The 20,726-nt window shown below is 57.6% G+C and overlaps 1 protein-coding gene across 4 annotated transcripts; it reads left to right on the top strand.

Moving 5' to 3' along the window:
- Nucleotides 1–1,621: 1,621 nt before the first annotated feature.
- MDFI (MyoD family inhibitor) lies at nucleotides 1,622–19,591 on the top strand. 4 transcript variants are annotated; one of them, XM_015136325.3, is made up of 5 exons: nucleotides 1,622–1,884; nucleotides 3,345–3,431; nucleotides 11,578–11,755; nucleotides 14,762–14,986; nucleotides 18,648–19,591. In XM_015136325.3, the coding sequence occupies exons 2-5, from the start codon at nucleotides 3,402–3,404 to the stop codon at nucleotides 18,902–18,904; spliced, it is 690 nt and encodes a 229-aa protein (XP_014991811.1). In that variant the 5' UTR covers nucleotides 1,622–1,884; nucleotides 3,345–3,401; the 3' UTR covers nucleotides 18,905–19,591.
- The last annotated feature ends 1,135 nt before the right edge of the window (nucleotides 19,592–20,726 follow it).

Genomic DNA, 20,726 nt, shown 5'->3' with positions numbered 1-20,726 from the left:
AGGAGATGCACATTCTGGGCAGAGGGAAGAGCAAGGGCAAAGGCCCTGAGGCAAGAAGGTGCTTGGCAAATTAACCGAAAAAAGGAAGTAGCATGGCTGGCAGGGAATAAGTAAGGGGAGATGAGGGCCAAGGCAGGTGGGGCCCAGCTTATGGAGACTGAGGGACTTTGCACTTTATTCTGAACTGATCAGCGGGCCCTGGGGAAGCTGGGCCTGGGCTTGGGTGCAGAGCCCACTTGGTACTGTGCATGTGTGTGTGTGTGAGTGTTGGGTGGGGAAACACCTTTGATCTCCCCTCATTTACCCTGGCTTCCTGGACAGGTCCTTCAGGAAGAGACAGTAACGGGGCCAGGACTAAGGTGAGGCATGTGAAACCTGGAGTGAATGAGGCACTTGGCTCAGGTGCAAAACTTAAGGGGGCATCAAAAATTCAGCTATTAAGATAAAACAATATTTTCCTGTAATATGTATACAAATCCAAATTAATGCCAAAAAGTCTACGATGAACAAAATGACAATATTTTAGATAAAGACAGGATCTGACCCTGAATTTGCATGATTAATTACCTTAATCCTGGTCCTGTTTCCAATAAAACTTTATTTACAAAACAAGGCAGCTGGCCCAAAGACCTGTAGTTTGCCCATTTGGTATATTAAAATATTGCCTTAAAATATTCCTTATCGGGCTGGGCACGGTGGCTCATGCCTGTAATCTCAGCACTTTGAGAGGCCAAGGCAGGCAGATCACTTGAGGTCAGGAGTTCCAGACCAGCCTGGCCAAATGGTAAAACCCCATCTCTACTAAAACTAAAAAAATTAGCCAGGTGTGGTGGCAAGCACCTGTAGTCCCAGCTGCTTTAACCTCGGAAGTGGAGATTGTAATGAGCTCAGATCTCACCACTGCACTCCAGCCTGGCCGACAGAGCAAAATCCTGCCTCCAAAAAAAAAAAAAAAAAAAAAAAAAAAAAAAAAAAAAAAAAAATTATCTTGGCATCCCCAAAATCTTGCACACCAGGTGAGTGTCTCACTTACCTCACCCCAGTCCTGGTCCTGGGCCCCAGTGCTCATCCCTCCAGAGGCTGAGAGGCAAAGGGATTTCCCCAAAGAAGTATAGTAGTAGATAGTGGGTCTGGCATCTGAGCTCCCATGCCAGGCCTCCGGCCTGGCCATCATACCCTATCATGCTCTGAACTGGAATGTTGATTTTAATGTGTTGATTTTCATCCTTAGAAAATGAGCACACCTGTATAACCAGCATGTGGGATTAAATTTAAAGCATAATTTACATTTCCAACAAAATAGACATTAGTACTGGGCCAGATTCAGAGGGCTTTTGAGATCAAGCAGGCGACTTGGAACCGTAAGGCTCCAGGACTGAGCTGATGCAGAGTTTAAGGGCCCTGGATTGAGACTGAGAAAGCAGGGGGAGGGGTGCAGCACTGAGGTCTGGGGTTTGGGAGGGGGCCCTACACGCGGGAGGAAACGGAGAGAGGCGGTGAGGATTGCCTTTGGAGATGGGTGAGGCCCAGCGTGCGCGCCCAGGTAAGCAGGTAAGAATGCAGCAGCCGTCAGGCCCAGGCGCGGGCGCGTCGCGTCCGGGTGACTCAGCCCGTGCCAGGAAGGGGGAGTTGGCTCAGCTTTCCAGAGGTCCCGGACAGCAGCCGGATCCCGGCCGGCTCCTGGGGCACTAAGACAGGCCCCCGCAGCTAGCAGCCCGGCCTGGGGGGCGGAACTCTCTCTTCCCGTCCCGCCCCACCTTCCTCCGGGCCACAACCACCCCAGCCCATCGCTAGGACGTGGCCGCCGGTGCTGAAAGCGCTGCCGGCGCCGTAGGGGCCATCCCGGTCCTGGCCCCGACGGCGCCCCGAGGACCTGCGATAGCCGTAAGTAGCGACTATGGGGGCTGGGAGAGTCCCAGAAATGCGGAGCTGGGACGCCCGGCCTCCTACGTCCCAGCTCCCCACTTCTAGACCCGGCTGGACGCGGCACTAGAAAAGGTGGCCTGGTGCCGCCGCTGCCTTCCAGTGTGCTCACTGGCCCTCGTGGCGCGGAGCCCAGACGCGGCCCCTAGGCGGCCCTAGACAAGTGTGGCCGAGACGCTGTCACCCCAGGGCGCTGCCCCACCTGAGCATCATCCCACGGGTCCGCCCAGCCCCACCTGGAGAGCCGCAGGCTCCAAGGTCTTCCCCAGTCTCGGGCACCAGGTTCCGGGGTCGCGCTGAGGGTCCCTGAACCCTCTCGGATTGCCTGGCAGCGGCTCCTTCCTACCACCAGGGCTCACCATCCATACGCGCCGCCCGGCTGGCCCCACCGGGAGAGGCTCCCTCCCTCCCCTTTCTCCCCGAACCCACATCTTAGAAGCCGTCGGATTCTAGTCTGGATCCCAAAGAAGGACTGAATTCGGAGGACCTCTCTTTGCCCCCAAAGTCGGTTTTCTGACACACATTCCCACGCACAGCTGGTAGGGGCAGGAGGGTCCGGGATGCTCTGGGCTGCTGCGGCACAGGGGAGGCTGGTTGGTTACTAACCGGATTTCCCGGACAGACAACTCTGGCGGCGTGGGCGGGTGGCCTGGGAGCCCAGATCCTGGTCCCTGGCTTAGGACCCCGGGCGGAGACTGAGGGGGTGGGCAAAAGGTGACTGAGGAACTTGATCGCGCCCATCTTTGGGGCAAAGAGATTTGGAGGCCGCAGTTATTCAGACAGTTGCACCAAGTGGTTGAGGTTTCTCTCTCCTGATTTTCCAGTGACTTTTACAGACTTTGGACAGGCAAAGGAAAACGTGCAGTCCGCGGGGCTCCGGGCCTCAGAGGGCAGGGATTTGGGGAGACTGAGGCCCCGCTCCGAGAGCGCGGAGGAAGCGCGCCCAGCCTGCTTCCTGTGGGGGCTCGGGCCTCGGGCGCCCCGCGGACAGACGTGTCCGGCTCCGGGCTGGGCCAAGCCCTGCGCGGGGGAGGGGACCCGCAGAGGGGCGACTGGGAAGGCGAGGAGGGGGCGGGGAGAGGGTGGGCCAGGGAAGAGGGGAGGGGAGAGGCAGTAGGGGAGGAGCGAGAGGGGCTGGAGGGAGAGAAGGAAGAAGGAAGGGGCGAACGGCGTGAGCTGGCGCCGAAATGGGAGAAAGCAGCGAGTGAACGGGGAGGGGGCGCCAAGCGAGCACCCGGGAGCGAGCGGGACCTGGGCGGTGGCGCCCGGAGCAGGCGCACATGGCGGGCCCCGCGCGGGGATCCGACTGGAAGAGAGTGTAGCGAGGCTCGCACGAGTGAGTGGACGTGGGAGGCGCGCATCTGCGGGGAATCGCCCCCTGCCCGCCCCTGGCCCCGCCCGCTGAGCCCTGTTTTCCGCAGGTCCGGGGCCGATGTACCAGGTGAGCGGCCAGCGCTCCTCTGGCTGCGACGCGCCCCATGGAGCCCCCAGCGCAGCCCCGGGCCCAGGTAGGACGAGGAGTGGCGAGCGAAGCTGGACAGGGGCGGGTGGGCGGTTGAAGGGACCAGTTATTAGTTCTCCCCTTCGTCCCCAGACGCGGGGAGACGACTCCGGGGAGCTTGGTGGGGGTAGGGACTAAAAGTCTGGGTTTGAGGACTTGGTCCAAGGAGAGTAGGGGGCTGGGCGAGGGAGGCAGGGCCCTGAACAGAGGCTGCGGCTGTGCCAAGTTGGCTCCAAATCCCCGCAACTCCCGACACCAGACACACACACACACACACACACACTCCGCGGTGTCTGTCTGTCCGTCTGGGATTTGTGTCTCAACCGTTTCTGCCCAATGTGTAAATATTTGTGGGGGCCTGGTGTGGGGGAGGGGGCGTTGTCTGAATCTTTCTCTACTTCCCTTCCCCCAGCTCAACCAGAGCCCAGTGCTTCCCGAAAACTTTTGTCTGCCGCGAGCGGCTGCAGGACCGGCCCCTCCCCTCTTTCTTGCCATGCCTTCTCCCTCGCCTTCCTTCCCTCTCGTGCAGGCCAGACCCGCTACCCCTGCCCTGTGCACACACACGCACCCCAACCCAGTGTCTACAGCTCGAGTGAAATGCCCCGTCCCACGCCTGGCGCGGTCTGTAACCTACCCGCGATTCCTGGGGGAGCCTCTCAAGCCAAGGACGGTTTGTGACTCCCTGAAGAGGTTTGGGATAGGGGCATCCCCGGCCCTGGTTCTCAGTCCCTTCTCACTGGCCAGGTGCCTAAGCCGAAGCTCCCAAATGGAAGACCGGGTCAGGGAGAAGTCGGGAACCTCTGGGATGTGTTCAGGGCCAGGGGAACCGCGTGCAGGAGTGTGGACCCGGCTTTCATAATTGGAATCTCCACTGTCTTAAGTCGCTGCCTTCCTCCCCGCCAGCCCCATTCCCCCTTTCCCGTCTTTGACTCTGAATAATGAAGGTCTACTCCTGAACCTCTGACACCAACTCCCTGCCTTGCCTTGGACAAGCTCCTTCCCTTCTCTGGCCTCAGCCTCCACATGCGCTCTCGCAGCCGTCCTGCCTGCCTGTTGGAGGAGGCCCCTCTCCGCTCCCCACCTACTTGGTATGGACGCCTAGTTGTGGAGGTGGGGGGTCCTCTAAACCAGAGTGAGGACAAGTGGAAGATGTCTGGCCAACAGCCAGCACATAGATGAGGCCAATGTGTCTGCAGCCCATCTTGGCCAAGCCTCAGATTCCCTGCAGTCTCTGTGGGGCCCCTGCAGTGGGGCCTTCTGAGGGATGAGGGCCTCCAAGAACTGGACTCCTTCAGCCCAGAGGGACAGCTGGGGGCAGGGCACTTGGAAGGGTCCTTCTCTGTGTCTGGGAACCTTCCCTGTCCCACTGGGCCTCCCTCCTGCCTCCTCCCTTCCTCAGCCTCCTGCTCTCCCGTCCTCTTACTCTCTCCAGCTTTCTCCCTCCCCTTATCCATTTTCTCTGCTCTCCCTCCACTACCTCCTTCCAAGATCCCCTTCCTTGTTGAAGCCATTCTCAACGCCAGCGCAAGAGGAGAGGGCTAACTGCACAGAACCGGGGCCAGGGTGGGCAACTGGGAGGGTTAAGCCCTGGGCTGTAACTTGAGGCCCCCCAGTGCCCCAGCAGACCCCCTCCCCAGCCTGGGCTGGGCCAGACAATGCGGCTTTCATAACTCAAGGCTTTGCTCTGCCACCGCCTTGGGAGAACGAGCCTGCTGCCCAGGAAGCCCAAACCGCAGGAGACCCAGCCAAAACCCCACAGACGCCTGAATGTGAGACCAGAATCCCCCACGCTTTACTCCCTGAGTGCTGACAGAACAGCAAGGCCATGGCGCTGCCACAGGGGCCCTGCTGGCAGGACAGCCAGAGAGCAAGTCGGTCCCCTCCCTCAGCCGCCCCAGGTGCAGACAGGGCACAAGGGGACGCAGGGCAGATCTGGTAGGGGCAGGTGGCCAAGCCCCCACACCCTTGGCTCTCCTAGTGGCTTCCTCCCCACCCACCCCTGAGAGCCCCGGGAGCCTGGCTCCGTAGCCCACAGGCACATTTTTGCCCAGCACTGGGGCGCCACATTCCTGTTCATGGTTCTAAATTGAATTTCCTGGGGATTTGGAGCCTTCAGACCTAAAATAAAACCAACTTGTCCCAGCCTAACTGGCCAGCTCAGGCCCTCTTTAGTTCTCAGCTTGGTGGCCTGGGACTGTGACCATTGGATTCACACTCACCTTGTGTGTATCAAAGGAGTCCACCCTCTCTGACTTTCTTGGGGGTCAGGTCCAGATGCCACCCCTAGTCTTCAGCCCTTTCTTTCTCTTTCCCCTGACAGGGGCATTCCAAACTCCAGAAAGTACTCCCCAATAGGCATTTACCAAGTCCCCCCTGGGGATGCAGAGATGAGTACGGACACCACTCCAAGGGAGTGAGTTGGGAGGGCTGTAGTCTGGTTGGGAAGCCAGGACTTCACTAACAAATTATAATTAACAAGAGGGGACACTGGAACTAAGTTCTCAGCAACTGGGTCAGAGAAAGCTGTCTAGAGGAAGAGGTGAAGTTCGAGCTTGGTCCAGGATGAGTTGGGTTTGGAGAGTGGGAGGGATAGGACCTTCTGGTCAACAGGAACAATATAAGCATGGGTGGACTGGTCAGAAGATCCGGCAATGGCCCACACCATGGAGAGGCCAGTCTGCCTGGAACACAGGATCCTGGTACATTGATAGATTGAAGGTCCAGACTGAGGCTTTGAATGCCAAGTCAAAGAAAGATTGAAGTATGGGGTTCCAGCCACCACTCTCTGACCATATGAGGTTCTGGCCTTCCCTCTCCAGAGATGATCAGAGTTCCAAGAGGGAAGCCCAAATCCACGGTCCACAAAGACAGTGACGAGAGCTAAACTTAAGGCACCAGGCAGTGGAGCTCTGGAATAGGCCTCTCTCCACACCAGCCAGGGATGTTTTGGCTGGCACTCCCATGGGCACTGTCTAGGCTTGAACCCATCCCACCTGAAAGAGGTTCCCCCCACTCCCTGTTTGTCCAGGACCACCCCTCAACTTGGTGGACAGCAGGCAGAGAGAGCCCACAGAGTCCTCGCTGAGGGTGTGAGTCTCAGCCTTTCCTCTTGGGCTCATGCATTTAAACATGACTCCCACTCCCTTCTGGGGCCGGCTGTCTTTCCAGAGCGCCAGGCATTTACCAGAATCTTCTCCCGCGTCAGGAATGGGAGCGTGTTGAAGCAAAGGGGCTGTTGCCTTTCCCTATCTCCCCTTTGTAGATAGCCACCCTTGAGAGGAGGGGTACAGGGCTGTGGGCTTCTGCTCGGAGATGCCACCAGCATGTGTGGCACCCAGTGCAGATTAGAAAAAGGTGCCCCCTTGGTCAGATGGAACAGGTGTGCAGTTGGGTGAGCAGATGGCACCTACTAGGAGGGCGAGGACTTCAGCCCCATCCACTCACTCCCTTGGCAGGCACCTTCTGCAGAACATGAATTGCACATCCACACAGGGGGCCTCCTTCGCCTTTGCCGGCCACCCCCTTGCCTCCTGCCCACCCCACACTTCCACCCTCCAGAAGTTTCTCCCCTGTGTGTGGCTGGACAGCGGTGTCTCTTGGTTACAGAATGGAAAACTGGGCTCTCTGCCCCTCTGCTCCATCTGTTCCAAGCAGGAGCTGCTTCTCAGTCCACACCTAGGGGTCTGGGCCACCCGGGCAGTGTCTCCTCTGCAGACCAGGTCTTCCTGCAGCTGCTTCTTCCTTTTCCTTCTGCTTCTCTGTCTCTGGATACTTGGCACAGCTCCCTCTTCTGCCCTCAGTGCTGGTTTGCTGGGTCCCCGCTGCAGCCCCTCCTGGCTTCGGAGTTTCTCTGTCCCTCTGTGTGTCTCCAGGTCAGGATCATTGGACTTGGTTTTCTTTCCTTCCTCATTTTTCCTCCATGGTCTGATGCCTGGTAGGCTTCCTGCAGAATGGGCCTCCTCAGGCCTCAGTCTGCACTCTATAATTTCCTGTTCCCACCAGATCCAAGGTCACCAGCCCTGTAGGTGACTGTCAGGCGAGGCTGCCCAGAGAGCGGAGATGCTTTGGGTAAGGCGGGTGGAGATGTGAACTCCAGGCTCCTTAAACCCTCTTCCTCACCTTCCTCCCTCTCTAACACTGTGGGGAGGAGGGGGAGCAGGGCAGGGAGCAGAAGTCCAGGCTCTCTCTACCATAGGAGTCACAGTGTCACCTCTCTGAGCCCTAGTGACCTCAGCAGGAAGCCTGGGAAGTGACCGGAAGGCCTGTCATGCCCCAGCTATCATTCTAGGCTTCCCGGCCTCAACACCACCCTGGAGCATGTGGCTTCCTTGCTCACACTGTAGCGGCTCACTCAGGGGTCTTGATTCCTGCTGCTCTTCTCAAAACTCCCCCTCTGTGCTGCTGATTGGTCAAGACTCAGTGTGAGTATTGCCTGCCCCAGGAAGCCTGCTAGCCACACTCACCCATCTGGGCTAGGTGCCCGTCTTCTGTGCTTCCAGCATTCTTCCAGATGCCCCACTGTAACTCTTGCACCTCTGTGTATGTAAGAGCCACCAGCCCACCCCTCCCCTGACCGAGAACTCCAAGGCAGTGAGCTGGTCTTTCTCACTCGGGTATACCCAGTGCTTGTCATATTGCTGGGTGCTTCACAGGTATTTAATAAATGTTAAACCACACAGCACAGGAAGGAAGGAAGGAAGGAAGGAAGGAAGGAAGGAAGGAAGGAAGGAAGGAGGGAGGGAAGGAGGGAGGGAGGGAGGGAGGGAGGGAGGGAGGGAGGGAGGTCAGAAGCCGAACTACTTATTAAAAAAAAGAAAGAAAGAGAAAGGAGAGAGGAAGGAAAGAAGAGAGGAAGGGAAGGATGGACGGGGGGAAGAGTAGTAGGGCTGTGAGTGAAAGGCTTGAGAACAACCCCCAATGAGCATTTTCTTTCCTCCTTGAAACCCTGTGGCAGGAGCATTAGGACCACCCTTTCCTTTTTTTTTCCTTTTCTTTTTTTGAGACAGAGTCTTGCTCTGTCGCCCAGGCTGGAGTGCAGTGGCGCGATCTCGGCTTACTACAAGCTCCGCCTCCCGGGTTCACGCCATTCTCTTGCCTCCGCCTCCTGAGTAGCTGGGACTACAGGCGCTCGCCACTGCGCCCAGCTAATTTTTTTGTATTTTTAGTAGAGATGGGGTTTCACCGTGTTAGCCAGGATGGTCTCGATCTCCTGACCTCGTGATCCGCCCACCTCGGCCTCCCAAAGTGCTGGGATTACAGGTGTGAGCCACCGCGCCCAGCATTGGACCACCCTTTCCACACAAAGTAACCCAACTCTGATAACTTGCCAGGCTGGTGACTGGTGAATGCAGGGCTTGGATCTTCCGCTCCTCACTCAGGTCCTTCTGTCTCATTACACCCTGTGGGAGAGTCAGGTTCCCCAGTTCAGGGCCCAGGGCCATGGCAAGATGCCTCTGGGGGCCAGGGTCCGGAGCTAGGCAGGCCCCTGGTTTCCTGGAACTTAGGACTCTGAGCCTCCCTTTTCATGGCAACTTGGTCTTAGCCCTCAAGAGCCATATCTGAGCTGGTGTAGACCAGGCTCAGGACTAGGAGAGGCACCATCTAGCACCAGCATCTTCGCTTGCCTGCTCCCCCTTGTCCAAATCCTCTGATCGCCCAAAACCCATTTGATTTCTCAATAATTAACCCAGCTGTGTGGGGAGCTCTCAACAGGCCCAAAGAGCAGATGGAGCTGGAAGGAACCCACCCCTGCCTCCCTGGAGCCATGGGCCCCGGGAAAGGTTCCCAGCCAATAACTCTCCTGCCCTGCACGACTCCCAGGAGCGCCAGCCCTCCCTCCCCGTCGCCCCAGCTCCTGTCTCCAGGCAAGGCCTGTGGTTTTTCCCCGGGCAGGTGAGAGCATGCCTGCTGGGCCTGCCGCTCTCTGTGCTTCCCACGTGGGGCCTCTGGGGCGTCCATTCCCCTGGCTGTGGGGGACCAGACCCCTTGGAACAAGGATTCCCAAGGGGTGTCTGAGGGTCATGGCCACAGAGGGCTGTGCTCTGGGCCCAGGGAGGCAGCTGGGCCACAGGATCTTCCTCTCAACATGCTTCCAACTCCCATCCCCCAGGCCTGCATGCCCAAGCCTCCACTGATCCCTCTAATTACCTCCCTCCTCTCTTCTTTCATCTCTCATCTCCCTCTCTTTGCCTCTCTGTCCCCCCCACCCCCTGCCCCGCTCTCTCCCTGTCTGTGTCAGCCCCTCACTGTTCTCTGTGATTGATTCCATTTCAATTCCCAACACTACCCTGTGCTTCTGTGTCTCTGTCTCTGCATGTGTCTCTTTCTGGGTCTTTCTGTGGGGTGTGTACTCTCTGGGCTTCCCTGCTGTTTCTCATCATCTCCCCATCTCCCTGTGTCCCCCTCTGTGTCACCCCGCCTATCCCTGTGTCCCCCTCTGTGTCACCCCGCCTCTCCCTGTGTCCCCCTCTGTGTCACCCCGCCTCTCCCTGTGTCCCCCTCTGTGTCACCCCGCCTCTCCCTGTGTCCCCCTCTGTGTCACCCCGCCTCTCCCTATGTTCCCCTCTGTGTCACCCTGCCTCTCCCTGTGTCCCTCTGTGTCACCCCGCCTCTCCCTGTGTCCCCCTCTGTGTCACTTTGCCTCTCCCTGTGTCCCCCTCTGTGTCACCCCGCCTCTCCCTGTGTCCCCCTCTGTCACCCCGCCTCTCCCTGTGTCCCCCTCTGTGTCACTTTGCCTCTCCCTGTGTCCCCCTCTGTGTCACTTTGCCTCTCCCTGTGTCCCCCTGTGTCACCCCGCCTCTCCCTGTGTCCCCCTCTGTGTCACCCCGCCTCTCCCTGTGTCCCCCTCTGTGTCACCCCGCCTCTCCCTGTGTCCCCCTCTGTGTCACCCCGCCTCTCCCTGTGTCCCCCTCTGTGTCACCCTGCCTCTCCCTGTGTCCCCCTCTGTGTCACCCCGCCTCTCCCTGTGTCCCCCTCTGTGTCACCCCGCCTCTCCCTGTGTCCCCCTCTGTGTCACCCCGCCTCTCCCTGTGCTCTTTTGGCCTCTGCATCTCTGAGTCTCTTGTTTCTGTGTCTCCTTGCTCCTTCTCCCAACATGATATGTGGGGAGGGGGCAGGTGGAAGGCCACCCTCTTGAGACCCCTGTCCTTCCAACTAACTGCATAGGCTGAGGTCTGATGAGAGGCCCAGGCTGCACCCTACACCCTTACATTGCCACAGCCTGGGCCTGCCCCGACCCCTGGCTGAGTATGTGGAAGCTCGGACCCCTTTCTTCCTCCCTCCCTCACCTCCCATCCCCCATCCCTTTTTTCCCCTGAGCCTAGGGGCCCTAGTCCTGCAGGCTGGGGAGCTGTGGGTTTGAAGATTGCTCCATTTCTGCCTCCTGCCGCCCCTGCACAGAGCCACTATAATTACATGTGGCTGCGGTTCACCTCTTCCCCAGTGCTCTGGCCGGCTCCTTGTCCCCCTCCTGACTGTAGCCCCTCCCTGCTCCTCACCCCCAGGTTCCTCTGACTCCTCTGCCATCATCTTCTCTGACCCAGTTTCTCCCCTATCTCCCTCCACGCTCTGTATCACACAGTGCTACCTTCTCCGTCACCTCTGCCCCTGCTCCATCTCTATCTTTCTCTCCATTACTGACTTTTGCGCTATTGCTGCGTCTCGCTCCCGTCCCAGGCTGTCTGTCATTGGGTCACTATGGATCTCTCTTCCGTGCCCAATCTCTTGCAGTCCGATGCTCTATCTCCCTTTACCTCTACCTCTCACTGTCCCTTTATTCTCCCTGTCACTCTCAATGCCTGTCCCTATCTCTCCATCTCTGACCATCCGTCTGTTCTCCCCTGTGTTGTGTTTCTGCCTCCTCTCCCTACTTCTCTTTATACTCTGCCATCTCTGCCCCTCCCGACACCACATGCACACGTGCACACACTCAAATGCATGCACACCCTTGCTCACTCCCAGATTGTGGTTTGGGAGCTTTCTATTTTGGAGCCTGGTGCTGTTGTCAGATAGAGTAAGGGCTGGGTAACTGGTGCAAGCAGACAAAGAATGAGGGTTCAGTGGGCATGCTGGGCTGTGGGGCGGGGCCCACGGCTGGGCAAACAGGAAGGCCTCAGGAAAATGAACCTCAGTCATCTGCTTTTTTCCTAGCCCAGACCCTATCCCTCCTTCCTGGGCTGGAGGTAGTAACAGGATCCACTCACCCTGCGGAGGCAGCGCCACAGGAAGGCTCCCTGGAGGAGGCGGCAACCCCCATGCCCCAAGGCAATGGCCCTGGCATCCCCCAGGCCCTGGACAGCACTGACCTCGATGTCCCCACAGAAGCTGTGACATGTGAGTCCTAGGGGGCCAGGACGTTGGATGGCAACATGTAGGGGTTGCACTAGGGAACTCAACGCAAATTGGTTGGCAAAAGTGGGTGCACCCAGTTGGCCAGAACCTTGAGGGTTGTAGCACGGGCAGCAGAAAGGGGAAGGGCACTGTCACTATGCTTTCTGTCAAGGGGAGGAGCTCCATTGCAAAGTGACTCAGAAGCAGGGAGTGTGGGCAGGCTCCCGGCAAAATGGCTCAGGACGGAGAGCATGCGGCTGCCTGGAGAGAGGCACCCCCGGCCTCAGGAAGAGATCCGCGGGGCTGAGGTCAGGCGGGCAGCCAGAGCCTGATGCAGCTCCATCCTTCTGGGAATCAAGGGTAAAAGGAAGAAGCCCCCAGTTGCTCTGGGGCTAAAGGAACAAAATTCAGCTCCATTCCCAGGCCTGGCTCGAGTTCTCCGAGGAGGTTCTGGGAGGGCGAGAATTTTCCACCTTCACCCTCAAGAACAGGAGAAGCAACAGCTGGGATCATTTTATAATTAACAAAGATTTGCCCACATCCATAGACACATTTTTACTTTCCAACTTTCTTTCCCTGAGTGGGCTCGCTTGCCCTCCTAATCAGCCTGTAGTGAGGCAGCAGGATGGCTACTGTCAAGTCCATTTTACAGATGAGGAAACAGGCACAGAGAGCTGCCCACCCTGGTCCCAAGCTGGGAAACTCAGGTCTCCTGGCCCAGCACTCTTTGCAGCGCCTGCCTGCATGCCCAGCTGGCATGGCTGAGCTGGGAGCCTCCTCCAGCCAGGGCATCTGGGGCTAAACCGGACTCCCTGGAAGTCAGGGTTACTAATCCCGCTGTGCACAGCCCTCGGTCTCCTCCAGCACACCCACCAGCAGAATTGAGAGAAAGAGGTCAGCGCCGTGGCCTGGAGGGGCCTGGTGGGAATGGGACAGACGCTCCTGTGTCTGTGAGCCCTGAGTGTTTGCTCTGTGACTCAGCCCCCACGGCCATGGCCACAGGCAAGCTCTGTGTCTGTCCACATCTCCCAGATCCCTCAGCTCACCACACACTCCCGCCCTCTGGTCACTGTGCCCATGTTTAGGCAGAAGGGCAAGGGGCACCGAAGCTGGCCGAGGGCTCAGCCCAGTCACCCAGTGTGGCGCCAAGAGGTAGGGGCCAGATGATTCAGGCCTGGCCACTTCCCATAGCCTTAACCCTGTTTACCCAGATGCAGGCACCAGCCACACCTCTTGCTGGAGGCTCCCAGCATGGAGTCTCTCCAGACCCTGCCCTCCACCCTCCCCCTGACCCCCCACCTTGTCCTCAGCTCCTTTCTCCCAATCTTCATGCCCTCCCTGCTCCACTTCCCAGCTATAGGACCTCTGGCAAGTTTTCCCCTCTCTGGGCCTCTGTTTTCTCATCTGTGAAATGGGGCCAGTAGTAGATCTATTGTGATGCCTAAAGAAGCTACTCCACCTGAAGCTTCTAGCACTGTGCCTGGTACATAATACCTACCTGAAACATGCACGCCACCAGTTATGAGGGTAGTGATTGGTGTGATAGCAGCAGCTTATTCCTCAGTCGCTTGTCTCCCAGCCTCTGCCCCTTTGCAGGCCTCTGCCCTCTGAGCCCCAGCTCCTAATCTCTAAGCTCATCCCATCTCTGACACTTGCTAGCTGTGTGACCTTGGGCAACTTACTGTTCCTCTACCTGTCCGGGACTCAGTTTCCTCATCAGTAAAAGGCTAGCGATACTGAGGGGATCCGTGAGCAGCAAGTACTTAGAAGGGCTGGCGTGCAGGAAGCACGCAGCATGCAATGTCGTGACTGCTGCCATCGCTGGAAGACCCAGCCTCTTCAGCCAAGGGAGGCACCGAAGCCACCTTCCCCTCTGCTTGGGCTCCAGGGCCCCCAAGACATCTCCCTCCTACACAATTCACACACACACAGACCAGGCCTGAGGGAGATGGGGATCCAGACCCTGGCTTCTGAGGGACTGAAGTGCCCCACCTTTACAGAGGGTCCTTGGGGCCACAGGGTCCTACCCAGGAGTCAGGACCCCTGCACAGCTGAGGGGCCCCAGAGCTCTCAGTGACCCCTCCTCAGTCCCTCCTCACTCCCCGCACCATGCACACCTCCCCTCATCTCTTGAGAACAGAACTGAGCCAGCTGGTTCTCACCCAGAACTGGACATCCCTGAGCGAGGAGCAGGAAGGAACTCGGGGTTTGGGGGGTCTCCAGGGTCACCTTGCTTGCACGCCATTGATAAAGCTGAAGTTTGGTCCCTCAGCCTGCAGTGGGGACCCAGGGGTCCTGGCTTCAGGGGTCTCCTCACTGCCCTTTCTCTTGCCTTCTTCCCTCCCTCCTCTCCCAGACCTCAAGGGCCCCTCCCCAGACTCTCTGCCAGCTGACCATAGAGGCAGGATGGGGTTGGGGGTGCGGAGGACAGAGGCTTAAGTGGAGGTACCAGGAGGAAGGAGCAGGAGGTAGAGGGGCTACAGTGAGGAGCCCCTGGATTCCAGAGCCAGGCGTTCGTCTCCAAACAGATGTTTCCAATAAATCACCCAGTGCGCCAAGGGCAGTAACAGCTGGGGGCTTGGCAGAGGCCGAGGTGAAGATTAACTGCTTCACTGCTGTGCTCCCGACCCCAGCCAAACCACCCCTCTTCCCCAGCACCGCCACTGCCACCACTCTGCCAAAACTCCAGGATGGCAAGAGCAGGAGAATGGACTTTGTGTGAGGAACAAAGGAGGGGTCCAGGGCTCTGAGCCTCTGCCCTTATACGTCTGTTATTTCTGGACTGAGCACTGAACTGAGAGTCAGGAGCTAGGCCCAACTCAATTTCATGGCGTGGCTCTGGACTAGTCATTTCTTCTCTCTGGGCCTCAGTTTCCCCATCTGCAGGATACAGGTCTGGCTGGGTGCTTTGGGTGTATGTAAGAATGAAGCAGGCAGGATTCAAGCATAGCTCTGGGGGCTGAATGACCCCCACCCTTTTCCCATCACCCTTTCTCTTCATCTCTCCAGGCCAGCCTCAGGGGAACCCCTTGGGCTGTACCCCACTACTGCCGAATGGCTCTGGCCACCCCTCAGAGGTGGGCAGCACCAGACGGGCAGGGAATGGTGCCCTGGGTGGCCCCAAGGCCCACCGGAAGTTGCAGACACACGCATCTCTCGCCAGCCAGGGCAGCAAGAAGAGTAAGAGCAGCACCAAATCCACCGCCTCCCAGATCCCCCTCCAGGCCCAGGAAGGTAAGCACCCCGTCCCATCTCTCCCTGGGAGAGGCCTCCAAAGCCAGGTTCCTCGAAGCAGGACGCACGGGCGCACAGGAGTACCTTCACCAGGCTCCTGCTCAGAAGTGCAGGATCTCAGCCTCCTTCCATGCCTACTGGATTGGAATCTCTGATGGAGCTTAACAAGCCCTGTAATTAAGCCTGTAATCCCAGCACTTTGGGAGGCCGAGGCAGGTGGATCACCTGAGGTCAGGAGTTTGAGACCAGCCTTGCCAACATGGTGAAACCCTTTCTCTACTAAAAATACAAAAAAAATAGCCGGGCATGGAAGCTGACGCATGATCAAATCTTAGAACCTTGCAGAGTACACCTGTTGGGTAAAGGTGTACCTGCCTTCTCAAAGCCACCTCCCCACCACCCCCCAAACCCCTCCCCATCCCTGCTCTCCCAGAGTTACTGTGACAAGGAACGGAGCCACCTGGGTTGATCCATCTTAAGCCACTCTTTCTGGAAACAGAAATTTTCTGTTTAGGGAGGAAAAAAGAACATGTAGCAGAATAAAACGGTGCCGGGGCAGGGCTGCAAGGTGCAGTGGGAGGTCAGAGGATCCAGACACCCAGCCAGCTGATGCGCCTGCAACACAAAGATCCTCTGCAGGGCCACGGGGGCAGCCAGTCCCTCCTCACCAGCCATCAACTGAGCGTGGCTAACAGCTGCCTGAGCTCAGTGATGGCCTGACCTTTACCTCAGAATGTTCCTGTGATTCCTGTTCGTGTGAAGGGACTCTGGCCTGGGCATCTGCAAAACACATTTGCACGTAACATGCTCAGAAACCTTCCAACTCCACAGATTCTGCCCAATAGTCTTTTTTTTTTTTTTGAGACAGAGTCTCACTCTGTCATCCAGGCTGGAGTGCAGTGTGCAGTGGCGCGATCTCGGCTCATTGCAACCTCCTCCTCTCGGGTTCAATTGATTCTTCTGTCTCAGCCTCCTGAGTAGCCAGGACTACAGGCATGTCCCACCATGCCCGGCTAATTTTTGTATTTTAGTAGAGACGGGGTTTCACCATACTGGCCAACTTGCTATTGAACTCCTGACCTCAGGTGATCCACCCGCCTCAGCCTCCCAAAGTGCTGGGATTACTGGCGTGAGCCACTGAGTCCGGTCCCAACAGTCTTATTTACGAAGGAGCCATTTATTCATTTAAAATGTCCTGGCTGGGCGCGGTGGCTCACGCCTGTAATCCCAGCGCTTTGGGAGGCCGAGGCGGGTGGATCACCTGAGGTCAGGAGTTTGAGACCAGTCTTGCCAACATGGTGAAACCCTTTCTCTACTAAAAATACAAAAAAAAAAAAAAAGAAAAAAATAGCCAGGCATGGTGGTGGGCGCCTGTAATTCCAGCTACTCGGGAGGCGGAGGTTGCAGTGAGCCAAGATCGCACCATTGCACTCCAGCCTGGGCAACAAGAGCAAAACTTCGTCTCAAAGAAAAAAATCAAATGAAATGTCCTAGGCACCTGCTACGTGCTGGATACCCGGTTCATAACCTCATAAAGCTCTCATAGAGACGTAGATAGATAATCGCCCTATGATGTGTTAAGTGCAGTGATAAACTCACACAGAGGATTATGCAAACACGGGGAGATCGCTCACACCAGCCCAGAAATCTGGGGAGGGAATCCTGGGAAGGCTTGGAGGCGATGTCTGAGCATGCCTTAAAAGACCAGAAAGAGGCTCCAGCCAGGAGAGCACAGAGCTGAGAAATGGCCAGTGTGGCTGGAGGGTGAACTGCCAAAGGTGAAACTCCTGGCAGGCAGGGGTCCTGGGAGATCCTTACCAACCAGGCAGTGAACCTAGACTATCTGGAAAGCAGTAGGGAGCCACTGAAGGGTTTACACAAGGAGGTGACCTCGTTAGATTTACATTTGAAGATAACGACCCTATCCAGTTTGGAGAGAGATCAGAAGACCCTAGTCCCTCCACACAGGCATGCGGGAGAACAGGATGAGACCCTCCACAGCATAGTGAGCCTCCCAGAGGGCCCCCGGCCAGGAGAGTTGCGCGCTGTGCCCCAGGGCCTGGCCCCAGCACACGGAGGGCTGCAGGACATGGGCTCTAGGGCCAGCAGCCTGGATTCAAGCCCCAGCTCCACCACCTCCCAGCTGGTGCCCAGCGCAGCTTCATGCATTTCTATTCACTGAGCACCTCTATGTGCCAGGTGCTGTTCTAGGGACTTGTAATCTTTCAGTGAACAAAATGGACAAAGATACCTGCCCTGCCGGAGTTTATATATCCGGTAGGAGGAGCTGACAGTGAATATGAGGAAACCGTGTAGCACAGTGGGAGGCGACGTCCTCTGGGGGATGAAGAAGACAGTCAGGTAGGGCGGGCAGGGAGTGTGAGGCAGAGCCAGCCGGTGGCAGCACTGAAGCGGGTGGTGGAAGGCCTCGATGAGAGGTGGCATTTGGGCAAAGAAGGAGATGAGGGAGTCAGCTGAGCATGTGCCTGTGGCAAGGTTGTTCCAGGCAGAGGAATCAGTGCCTGCATGGCCAGGGAGCAGCCAGGAGGCTGGCATGGCCACAGCAGACCGATCCGGAGGAGAAGAGTGGGAGAAGAGAACTAAGAGGGCACAGGGATCAGACCACAGGGGGCCTCAGAGGCCACCTCAAAGACTTCAGCTTTTATCACAAGTGACATGTGAACCATGGGAGGGGTCTGAGCAGAGGAGGGCCAGGATCCAGCAGATATTTCTAAAGGATCCCTCTGGCTGGCTGCGGTGTGGAGCGGAGATGCCGGGGGGCGGTGGTCAAAACCAGGGAGTGGGGACACCAGTGAGCAGGCTGTTGAAGGTGTCCAGGTGAGAGATGAACCAGGTGGTAGGATTTTGGGTGTAGACTTAATTTCTATCTCTCTCTCTCTCTCTCTTTTTTTTTTTTTTTTTTTTTTTTTTTTGAGACAGAGTCTAGCTCTTGTTGCCCAGGCTAGAGTGCAATGGTGTGATCTCGGCTCACTGCAGCCTCCACCTCCTGGGTTCAAGCAATTCTCCTGCCTCAGCCTCCCAAGTAGCTGGGATTATAGGCGCATGCCACCACGCCCAGCTAATTTTTTGTATTTTTAATAGAAATGGGATTTTGCCATGTTGGCCAGGCTGTTCTCGAACTCCTAACCTCAGGTGATCCGCCCACCTCGGCCTCCCAAAGTGCTGGGATTACAGGTGTGAGCCACTGGGCCCAGCCGACTTCTCTTAACCTCAGTCTCTTCATCTGTAGAGTGGGGCTAGTACTAGCCCCTGCCTCATAAAGTCGTTGGAGGCCTAAATGAATCTAATTCATGCACAGCACTCAGAACAGTGCCTAGAACATGAATCACTCCATATGTTGGTTAAATAAATAAACAGAGGGTGGCTAAGAGCAAGGATGATCCAGACTGCCTGGGCTGGACCCCTGCTCTGATGTGCTTCACTGTCTGTGCCTCGGGGTCATCACCTAGAAAATGGAGCTGTGGGGACAGATACGTGAGCTTCATGGATGCCGAGTGCTTGGCATGGGCAGGGGCACAGTGAGCACTCAGCGTCCCTGCCGCTGCCGCTGCTGCTGGGCCCCCACACCCCCCGGCTATTTCAACACACGCCCACCCCTCCCCTCTCTCACCCCTCCCTGTCTCCACCGCCCACCCCGCAGACTGCTGTGTCCACTGCATCCTGTCCTGCCTGTTCTGCGAGTTCCTGACGCTGTGCAACATCGTCCTGGACTGCGCCACCTGCGGCTCCTGCAGCTCAGAGGACTCGTGCCTCTGCTGCTGCTGCTGCGGCTCCGGTGAGTGTGCTGACTGCGACCTGCCCTGCGACCTGGACTGTGGCATCCTGGATGCCTGCTGCGAGTCCGCGGACTGCCTGGAGATCTGCATGGAGTGCTGTGGGCTCTGCTTCTCCTCGTGAGCCTCTGTCGGGGGCTGGGCCAGCCAGGCACCCCTGCAGATTCCAGCAGGGTCCCTCTGGGGCCAGGCCCGGGACTGTCACACAAGGCTTGAGAAGCCCCCTCTCCCTGGTCCTCTCCCACTCATCCATGTCCTCTCAGAACCCCAGCCTTGAAAATGGTGAGGGGGACACTTGGAGAGGCCACCTCCTCAGCCGTGGGTGGTGGGCCCATGGTAGAGAAGCCTGAACTCTTTACTGGGTTACCAGGGACATACATTACCAAGGACCTGACAGGACAACCTAGGGGCAGGGCTGGGGTGGGGGCCGCAGAGGGCAACCAGGGCTGCGGAACACTGTGAAAGTTACTTTGGGGAGGGCGGGCCTGTGGGGCTGAGGCTCTCTACCTCTCCCTGCTCCTGGTGCCCGCCTCTCTCCTCCACCGCCTCTCTCCTCCACCCTGGGGCTTAGAGGACAGCAAAATGTGAAAAGAGACGCCCCACCCACCTTCGGCCAGCCCTCTCCAGTCTCCTTTCCTGGGCTTTTGTGGGGGCCTAACCCACGCAGTGACCCCAGAGGGCAGGGCTAGGCGAGAGCCTGGGGTGGGGCGGGAGGGGAACAGTATGGAAAAAGACTGGAAGGGGAAAGGGAGGGAAGGGAGGGAGGGTCTGTTCTATTTGTTGCTGTAAATAAAGATATTTGTCCATCTCAGATTTCCTCAGGACTCATGACTAATTGCCATGGACCCTGACTCTCAAAAGCAAACGCCCCCTACCACCCCTAAAAAGCACCCACATGGACAAGGCTGCCCTCTGGGGGCCCTGCCTCTTCTGCTTTTCTTACCCCAGAAACTGCCCTGCCCTTCACGTTCCCCTCCCTTCTTCATGTTTCCCACTAAGGGAAGAAGGTTAAGGGGGTACCGTCTCCCACCGTTATTTCCCTGTTCCCACCAAAGGGAGGGGAAGCCCAGAGAGGGAAGAGTTAACCCCGGCATGGAATTAATTAACAGCAGATGTGTTCGGGTTTTGATTAATTAATCTCCTGCTGACTCCAGCTTCTCCAGCTCTTCCCCATGAAGTCCCTCCAAGGTGTAGGTGACGCTCCAAGGTGTAGGTGACGCCCATGTCAGTGCCAGAGGGGTGCCTGGGAGGGAGCTACTCTAGGCCTGGGGCAGCCCAAGCTTGCCCTTGGGCTTCACTGGAGGCCCAGTGGGGGTCACACACCCATCCTCAGGCATCCCCCTATTGCCAGGGGTCTGAGAAAGAAGGAAGCCTTGTCAGGACTGCAGGGGCCCCTACAGCCATCTGTGGGGCGGCCTTGGTGTGCAGAGGGAGGGGCCTGAGAAGCAATGGCAGCTATGAGGACCTCAGGGCCTCACTGGGGGCAGCTGGACCCCGATGTAGGGGGCCAGCTGGACCAGCACCCTCGACACACATCCTGGACCTGGAGGAGGCCAGGAGAGGTCCAAGGGGCATGAGAGGCTCTGAGACAGTTAGGGCAACTTGAAGGACATTCAGCTGATGAAGGCCTTGAGACGGGGGCCCCAGGGGTATTGGTGGGCACTGCTTCCAGGCATGAAGGCTTGGAGTGGCTCCAAGGGATTCTGGAAGGAAGGAGGGGAGACTGGGAAAAGGGCCAGATGAAATCCAAACTCTCTTAAGGAATGTCACAGGAGGGAGCAGCCCATGGCCTTGGGAGTGGGTTTCATTGCAGCAGGAGGAGGGGGTTCTAAGAGGCAACGAGAGAACTAGCTGCCCCCCCGCCTACTCCATCCCCACTCACACATGCCCCATTTCACCATCTTCAAGGTTTTCTGACCTCTGAGAGCACACAAGAAGCTCAGGAC

The sequence above is a fragment of the Macaca mulatta genome, chromosome 4 (genome assembly GCF_049350105.2).
Source record: "Macaca mulatta isolate MMU2019108-1 chromosome 4, T2T-MMU8v2.0, whole genome shotgun sequence".
Classification (NCBI taxonomy): domain Eukaryota; kingdom Metazoa; phylum Chordata; class Mammalia; order Primates; family Cercopithecidae; genus Macaca; species Macaca mulatta.
Note: the sequence above shows the minus strand (reverse complement) of the source record. Positions and strands in the feature narration are given on the sequence as shown.